This window comes from Leucoraja erinacea, unplaced genomic scaffold, assembly GCF_028641065.1.
Source record: "Leucoraja erinacea ecotype New England unplaced genomic scaffold, Leri_hhj_1 Leri_1221S, whole genome shotgun sequence".
NCBI lineage: Eukaryota > Metazoa > Chordata > Chondrichthyes > Rajiformes > Rajidae > Leucoraja > Leucoraja erinaceus.
Window position 1 is genome coordinate 36,750 of NW_026575475.1, and position 9,480 is coordinate 46,229.

The 9,480-nt window shown below is 52.7% G+C and overlaps 1 protein-coding gene across 1 annotated transcript; it reads right to left on the reverse strand.

Annotated features, from left to right (window-relative positions):
* Positions 1–409: 409 nt before the first annotated feature.
* Positions 410–9,175, reverse strand: LOC129715524 (RDS/peripherin-like protein xRDS35). The gene is given in 5 exon segments (XM_055665394.1): positions 410–795; positions 4,548–4,794; positions 8,622–8,695; positions 8,698–8,868; positions 8,963–9,175. Coding segments are annotated over 5 exon segments (1,020 nt in total). The 3' UTR covers positions 410–480.
* Between the last annotated feature and the right edge of the window lie 305 nt (positions 9,176–9,480).

Below are 9,480 nucleotides of genomic sequence, written 5' to 3' on the forward strand. Positions count from 1 at the left end.
AGGATTTTGTTCTGGTCAGCAGGGTGGCCATTTTAGGATTTTGCTCTGGTCAGCATGGTGGCCATATTGGTTGTCATTGGTCAGCAGGGTGGCAATTTTAGGATTTTGTTCTGGTCAGCAGGGTGGCCATTTTAGGATTTTGCTCTGGTCAGCATGGTGGCCATTTTAGGATTTTGCTCTGGTCAGCATGGTGGCCATTTTAGGATTTTGCTCTGGTCAGCATGGTGGCCATTTTAGGATTTTGCTCCAGTCAGCATGGTGGCCATTTTAGGATTTTGCTCCAGTCAGCATGGTGGCCATTTTAGGATTTTGCTCCAGTCAGCATGGTGGCCATTTTAGGTTTTCGCTCTGGTCAGTGGGGCTACGTCTGGCCAAGCTGGTGAACCCCCCCCCCCCGCCCCCTCCTCTCTGGAGTAGACCGTGGTGGGGGTCAGGCAGGGAGGGGTGAAAGGTTAAGCAGCTAAGGCTACAACAAGGGGTCTATTTATCCGGCATCTTCTCCACGATCGGGGCAGTGTCGGTCTGGACCGCGTTGGACGAGAGCGCGGACCGCAGCGCTTTGGCGGCCGACCTCAGCGTGTCCACCGGCCCCCTCTCCAGGAGGTAGCCCACCGTCTCGCAGTCGGGATCGCCCTGAGCCTCCGCAGCCAGGGTTGAGATGATGAGGTAACGCATTGTTATCAGCAGGCCCAGCTTCCACAGGGGAAGGGGTGAGAGGAAGGAACAGGAGTGTACAAACTCAACACGGCACAGGAATAGGCCTTTCGGCTCACAGCATAATAACGGCAAGCTAAACTAATCTCCTCTGCCTACAATACCTTGGCCCTCAACACCAACAAAACCAAGGAACTGATTGTGGACTTTGGAAGGGGTAGGATGGGGACCCACAGCCCCATTTATATCATGGTTGAAAGGGTCAAGAGCTTCAAATTCCTGGGCGTCCACATCTCTGAAGATCTCTCCTGGCCCGAGAACACTAATGCAATTATAAAGAAAGCTCATCAGCGCCTCTACTTCCTGAGAAGATTACGGAGAGTCGGTTTGTCAAGGAGGACTCTCTCGAACTTCTACAGGTGCACAGTAGAGAGAGCATGCTGACCGGTTGCATCGTGGCTTGGTTCGGCAACTTGGTTCAGCGCCCTGGAGCGGGAAAGACTACAAAAAGTAGTAAACACTGCCCAGTCCATCATCGGCTCTGACCTCCCTTCCATCGAGGGGATCTATCGCAGTCGCTGCCTCAAAAAGGCTGGCAGTATCATCAAGGACCCACACACCATCCTGGCCACACACTCATCTCCCCGCTACCTTCAGGTAGAAGGTACAGGAGCCTGAAGACTGCAACGTCCAGGTTCAGGAATAGCTACTTCCCCACAGCCATCAGGCTATTAAACCTGGCTCGGACAAAACTCTGAACATTAATAACCCATTATCTGTTATTTGCACTTTACCAGTTTATTTATTCATGTGTGTATATATTTATATAATGGTATATGGACACACTGATCTGTTCTGTAGTCAATGCCTACTATGTTCTGTTGTGCTGAAGCAAAGCAAGAATTTCATTGCCCTATCTGGGACACAGGACAATAAACTCTCCTGAATCTTGAACCAGATCCCTCAAATACCTGCATAGAGTCGGCACGGTGGCACAGCGGTAGAGTTCTGCCTAACAGCGCCAGAGACTCTGGTTCGATTCTGACTACGGGTATTGCATCATCCAGAATCAGTACCCCGTTCCTGCTTTCTCCCCATATCCCTTGATTCCGTTAGCCCCAAGAGCTAAATCTAACTCTCTCTCTTGATAACATCCAGTGAATCGGCCTCCACTGCCTTCTGTGGCAGAGAATTCCACAGATTCACAACTCTCTGGGTGAAAAGGTTTTTCCTCATCTCAGTCCTAAATGGCCGACCCCTTAGTCTTAAACTGTGTGTGTGTGTGTGTGTGTGTGTGACCCCTGGATCTAGACTCCCCCAACATCGGGAACAATTTTTCCTGCATCCAGCCGGTCCGATCACTTAAGAATTTTATATGTTTCCATAAGACTCTCCCCTCATCCTTGTAAATTGACCATATAACCATATAACAATTACAGCACAGAAAACAGGCCATCTCGGCCCTTCAAGTCCGTGCCGAACACTTATTTTCCCCTAGTCCCATCTACCTGCACTCAGACCATAACCCTCCATTCCTTTCCCGTCCATATACCTATCCAATTTATTTTTAAATGATAAAATCGAACCTGCCTCCACCACCTTCACTGGAAGCTCATTCCACACAGCCACCACTCTCTGAGTAAAGAAGTTCCCCCTCATGTTACCCCTAAACTTCTGTCCCATAATTCTCAAGTCATGTCCTCTTGTTTGAATCTTCCCTACTCTCAGTGGAAAAAGCTTATCCACATCAACTCTGTCTATCCCTCTCATCATTTTAAAGACCTCTATCAAGTCCCCCCTTAACCTTCTGCGCTCCAAAGAATAAAGACCTAACTTGTTCAACCTTTCTCTGTAACTTAGTTGCTGAAACCCAGGCAACATTCTAGTAAATCTCCTCTGTACTCTCTCTATTTTGTTGACATCCTTCCTATAATTAGGCGACCAAAATTGTACACCATACTCCAGATTTGGTCTCACCAATGCCGTGTACAATTTTAACATTACATCCCAACTTCTATACTCAATGGTCTGATTTATAAAGGCCAGCACACCAAAAGCTTTCTTTACCACCCTATCTACATGAGATTCCACTTTCAGGGAACTGTGCACAGTTATTCCCAGATCCCTCTGTTCACCTACATTCTTCAATTCCCTACCATTTACCATGTACGTCCTATTTTGATTTGTCCTGCCAAGATGTAGCACCTCACACCTATCAGCATTAAACTCCATCTGCCATCTTGTTCAACCTTTCTCTGTAACTTAGTTGCTGAAACCCAGGCAACATTCTAGTAAATCTCCTCTGTACTCTCTCTATTTCTATACTCAAGTGAATACGCACCCAGTCAACCCATTCTTTCATCATATGACAGTCCCGCCATCCCGGGAACTAACCTGGTGAACCTACGCTGCACTCCCTCAATAGCAAGAATGTCCCTTCCTCAAATTAGGGGACCAAAACTGCACACAATGCTCCAGGTGTGGTCTCACCAGGGCCCTGTACAACTGCAGAAGGATCTCGTTGCTCCGATGAGCAGAATTAGGCCATTCGGCCCATCAAGTCTACTCTGCCATTCAATCATGGCTGATCTATCTCCCCCATCCTAACCCCATTTTCCTGCCTTCTCTCCATAACCTCTGACACCCGCACTAATCGAGAATCTACCTATAGGTACACAAAAATGCTGGTGAAACTCAGCGGGTGCAACAGCATCTATGGAGCGAAGGAGATAGGCAACGTTTCGGGCCGAAACCCAAGGGTTTCGGCCCGAAACGTTGCCTATCTTTGCTACATAGATGCTGCTGCACCCGCTGAGTTTCTCCAGAATTTTTGTGTACCTTCGATTTTCCAGCATCTGCAGTTCCTTCTTAAACACAAGAATCTATCTATCTCTGCCTTAAAAACATCCATTGACTTAGAAACATAGAAAATAGGTGCAGGAGGAGGCCATTCGGCCCTTCGAGCCAGCACCGCCATTCATTGTGACTTGTGGCCTCCACAGCCTTCAGTGGCAAAGAATTCCACAGATTCACCACCCTCTGACTAACGAAATTCATAGAAACATAGAAATTAGGTGCAGGAGTAGGCCATTCAGCCCTTCGAGCCTGCACTCCCAATCAATATGAGCAGGGCTGGTCATTCAACTCAGTAGCCTGTCCCTGCCTTCACTCCATACCGTCTGATCCCCTTAGCCACAAGGGCCACATCTAACTCCCTCTTAAAAATAGCCAATGAACTGTGGCCTCAACTACCCTCTGTGGCAGAGAGTTCCAGAGATTCACCACTCTCTGTGTGAAAAAAGTTTTTCTCATCTCGGTTTTAAAGGATTTCCCCCTTATCCTTAAGCTGTGACCCCTTGTCCTGGACTTCCCTAACATTGGGAACAATCTTCCTGCATCTAGCCTGTCCAACCCCTTAAGAATTTTGTAAGTTTCTATAAGATCCCCTCAATCTCCTAAATTTGTTTTGTTGTCTCTGTACTGTACACTGACAATGACAATTAAAATTGAATCTGAATCTGAATCTGAAATTCTAGAGAGTATAAACCAAGTCTATCCAGTCTTTCTTCATAAGACAGTCCTGACATCCCAGGAATCAGTCTGGTGAACCTTCTCTGCACTCCCTCTATGGCAATAATGTCCTTCCTCAGATTTGGAGGCCAAAACTGTACGCAATACTCCAGGTGTGGTCTCACCAAGACCCTGTACAACTGCAGTAGAACCTCCCTGCTCCTACACTCAAATCCTTTTGCAATGAAAGCCAACATACCATTCCTCCTCATCTCCTTCCTAAAGGAACGTCCTTTAATTCTGAGGTTGTGCCCTCTGGTCCAGGACTCTCCCATCCTCTCCGCGTCCAATCTTCCCTATTTCACTCTCTCCTGGGGCCTTACCTGTAGGAGGGAGGAGAGGAGCAGGGCAGCACCGACCCAGTTGAGGATGGAGGAGTAGTGGTCCAGGAGAGCCTCGTGGCAGCCCCTGGTCCACAGGTTGAGGTCCTCGGGCCCGGGCTGGTAGTTGTAGTGGGCTGAAGGGTCCCTCAGGTGGTGCTGGATGCAGGGCCGGGGGGAGGCTGGGTTACAGCAGCTGAACGGGACACTGTCCATCAGGTACAGGCCTGCAATGTTACTGTGCAGCTGGCTACGGGGGCAAGGAGAGAGGAGAGAGGGGAGGGGAGAGAGGGAGAGAGGGAGAGAGGGGAAGAGAGGGAGAGGGAGGGGGAGAGAGAGAGGGAGAGGGGAGAGGGAGAGAGGGGAGAGGGGAAGGGAGAGAGGGAGAGGAGAGAGAGAGAGAGAGAGAGAGACGGGGCGAGAGAGAGGGGAAGAGAGAGAGAGGGGAAGAGGGAGAGAGGGGAAGAGAGAAGGAGAGGGGGGAAGAGAGGGAGAGGGGAAAAGAGATAATGAGAGGGGAAGAGGGAGAGAGGGGAAGAGGGAGAGAGGGGAAGAGGGAGAGGAGAGGGAAGAGAGATAGAGAGGGGAAGAGGGAGAGAGAGGGGAAGAGGGGAGAGAGGAAGAGGGAGGGAGGGGGAGAGAGGGAGAGAGGGGAAGAGGGAGAGAGAGACGAGGGAGAGAGAGAGGGAAGAGGGAGAGAGAGGGAAGAGGGAGAGAAGAAGGGAGAGAGAGAGAAGAAGGGAGAGAGAGAGAGAAGAAGGGAGAGAGAGAGGGGAAGAGGGAGAGGGGAGAAAGTGGGAAGGAGAGAAGGAAGGAAGAGAGAGGAGAGAGGAAGGAGGGAGAGAGGGAGAGAGGGGGAGAGAGGGAGAGAGGGAAAGAGGGAGAGAGGGAGAGAGGGAGAGAGAGGGGAAGTGAGGGAAAGAGGGAGAGAGGGGAAGAGGGAGTGAGAGAGGGGAAGAGGGAGGGAGGGGAAGAGAGGGAGAGAGGGAAAGAGAGGGAGAGGGGGAGGGAGGGAGAGGGGAAGAGAGAGAGAGAGGGGAGAGAGGGGGAGAGGGGAGAGAGAGGAAGAGAGGGAGAGAGGGAGAGAGAGAGAGGGGAGAGAGGGAGAGAGAGGGAGAGAGGGGAAGAGGGAGGTGAGAGGGGAAGAGAGAGGGGAAGAGGGAGAGAGGGGAAGAGGGAGAGAGGGGAAGAGGGAGGGAGAGAGGGGAGAGAGGGAGAGGGGGGAAGAGGGAGAGAGGGGAAGAGGGAGAGAGAGGGAGAGTGAGATAGACACAGGGGTTCAATATGGGGGATAAATATATTGATACAGCAAGGAATCAGACATGAAGCACGGTGGCGTAGGGGTAGAGTCACTGCCTCACAGCGCCAGAGACCCGGGTTCGATCCTGACCACGGGTGCTGTCTGTACGCAATTCGCTCTGTGAGTCCCCTCCGGATTTCTTCCCACATCCCAAAGCCCTACCTCATAGAAACATAGAAACATAGAAATTAGGTGCAGGAGTAGGCCATTCGGCCCTTCGAGCCTGCACCGCCATTCAATATGATCATGGCTGATCATCCAACTCAGTATCCCGTACCTGCCTTCTCTCCATACCCCCTGATCCCCTTAGCCACAAGGGCCACATCTAACTCCCTCTTAAATATAGCCAATGAACTGTGGCCTCGACTACCCTCTGTGGCAGAGAGTTCCAGAGATTCACCACTCTCTTTGTGTGTGAAAAAAGTTCTTCTCATCTCGGTTTTAAAGGATTTCCCCCTTTATCCTTAAGGTGTGACCCCTTGTCCTGGACTTCCCCAACATCGGGAACAATCTTCCTGCATCTAGCCTGTCCAACCCCTTAAGAATTTTGTAAGTTTCTATAAGATCCCCTCTCAATCTTCTAAATTCTAGAGAGTATAAACCAAGTCTATCCAGTCTTTCTTCATAAGACAGTCCTGACATCCCAGGAATCAGTCTGGTGAACCGTCTCTGCACTCCCTCGCGAGCAATAATGTCCTTCCCCAGATTTGGAGACCAAAACTCGGTACACGGTTGACAATGAACTAAAGGGAACGTGGGTCCCAGTGCCTTTAGAATGTGGGAGGGAAACCAGAGCACCCGGAGAAAACCCACGAGGGCCACAGGAAGAACGTGGAAACTCCACACACACACACACACACACACATGCGGGCACACACACACACACACACACACACTGATAAATGTGCCCATGTTGACAAACATGCACACATCCCGATACACACGCAGGCAGATACACGCACACACATGACAGGTCTATGATTGTCTACCAAGGTACCGTGAGAAGCTGTGTTTTGCATGCTATCCAAACAGATATACCATACTAGTAATCACTACAATCATATCAAACATTTATACGATTGCATTGATCATATCATATCACACACACACACACATACACACAGTCAGAAAAACACACACACAGACAGACACACACGCATAGACACACACACGTATAGATACACATACAGTCGGAGAAACACACACACACATACAGAGACACACATAGACAGACAAACACACACATATACAGACAGATACACAGACACACACACATATACAGACAGAGACACACACAGAGACACACACACAGACAGAGAAATACATACATAAAGTTACACACACAGAGACAGACACACACATACAGATGCACACATAGACAGACAGACACACACACATACTGACAGATACACAGACAGACACACACAGACACACACATATTGAGACACACACGCATACACACACACAGACAGACACACACACACACACAGACAGAGACACATTCGTACAGAGAGACACATACATAAGAGAGAGAGACACACACAGACATATGGACAGACAGACACACACAGACAGACACACAGAGACACACACACACAGACAGGCACACACACACACACACACACACACAGACACACACACAGACAGACATATTCATACAGAGACACACACACATACATACATAAAGAGAGAGACACAGACACACAGACAGACAGACATATTCATACAGAGACACACACACATACATACATAAAGAGAGAGACACAGACACACAGACAGACAGACACATTCATACAGAGAGACACACACACACACATACATAAAGAGAGAGACACAGACAGACAGGTGCACATAGTCACAAAAAGACCCACAGAGACAGATACCCTGAGATACAGACACATTCATACAGAGAGAGAGACACACACACACGCACAGACAGATGCACAGACACACAAAGACCGAGAGACAGATATCCTGAGATAGACACACACACAGATAGACACATTCATACAGAGAGAGACACACACAGACAGACCCACAGAGACAGATACCCTGAGATGGACTCACACACAGACAGAAACACACACATATAACCATATAACCATATAACAATTACAGCACGGAAACAGGCCATCTCGGCCCTACAAGTCCATGCCGAACAAATTTTTCTTTCCCTTAGTCCCACCTGCCTGCACTCATACCATAACCCTCCATTCCCTTCACACAGACAGATAGATACCCTGAGATAGACTGACACACACACGAACATAGGCAGAGACAAGCACTGGAGTGCCCCATCCTCTACTACAGATCCCTGTCCACCCACCGACACTCACTCAGGGCCGGGGGTCGGGATCGAACCCGGGTCCCCCCAGGCGCCGAGAGCCAGCGCTTTAACCCGCTGAGCCACCGGCCCGGCCCAGGTGGGAGCTGCCGCGCCAGCCCGCCCCATATCCCCGCCTGGCTCCATATCACCAGCCCCATATCCCCACCAGCCTGGCCCCATATCCCCACCGGGCCCCATATCCCCACCCCATATCCCCGCCTGGCCCCATATCCCGGCCCCATATCCCAGCCTGGCCCCCATATCCCCCACCACCCCGGCCCCATATCCCCACCCAGCCCCCATATCCCCACGGGCCCCATATCCCGGCCAAGCCCAGCCACCCATATCCCCGCCCTGGCCCCATATCCCCACCACCCCGGCCCCATATCCCGGGCCCATATCCCCACCGGGCCCCATATCCCCACCACCCCGGCCCCATATCCCCGCTCACTCTCGCACTCGGCTGTCGTTGAGGTCCAGGAAGCGCTGGCTGATCCACTGGACATGGAACCAGTCTGTGGGCCCCCACGGACCCCGCAGCAGCCGAGCCCGGCCGGTAGCTGGTCGACGGAGCGCTTGAGGAGGCAGCGGCCCGGGGAGTCGGTGCGGCCGTAGGAGCGGAGAGCGTAGGCGAGGCCCTGGCTCAGGCCCGGCTCTAGGCCCCAGGCCCAGCTCCAGCCCCCAGGCGGCGGCGGCCACTGCGCTCAGGCCCAGCGCCCAGGCCGGGGCCACAGGGCGGCCCAGGCGGGCAGGCGGGCCGGCCCCCGGCCCCAGGCTAGGGCCTAGCGGCACAGGCCGCCCGCCAGCAGGGGCGCTCAGGCCGCCGGCCGCCCGCCACCAGCAACGCCGGCGGCAGGGCAAGGGCCTCGGGCCCGGCCTCCCCGTCCTCCGGGCAGAGGGAGGCGCCTCAGCTCGCAGCCCAGCCACAGGCCCAGGCCCAGGGTCAGGCCACCTGCCGCTGCTGCAAGCCCGCGACACGGGCCGCTGGGACCCCAGCAGCGCCATGGCGGGCCCGGGCCCGACAAACGGAGAGCTAGTACTGGACCGGGCATCACCGGAGAGGGGGACGGGGGGGAGGGGAGAGAGGGGGGGCCGGGGACAGAGGGGGGGGAGAGGGGGGAGAGGACCTGGGGGACTGGGGGAGAGAGAGAGGGGGCCCGGGGGATAGAGGGGAGAGAGAGGGGGCCCGGGGACTGGGGGAGAGAGGGGGGGAGAGAGGGGGGACGGAGAGGACTGAGGGAGAGCGGAGAGGAGAGGGGGACTGAGGATAGAGGGAGAGAGAGGGGCCCGGAGGGGGAAGAGAGGGAGAG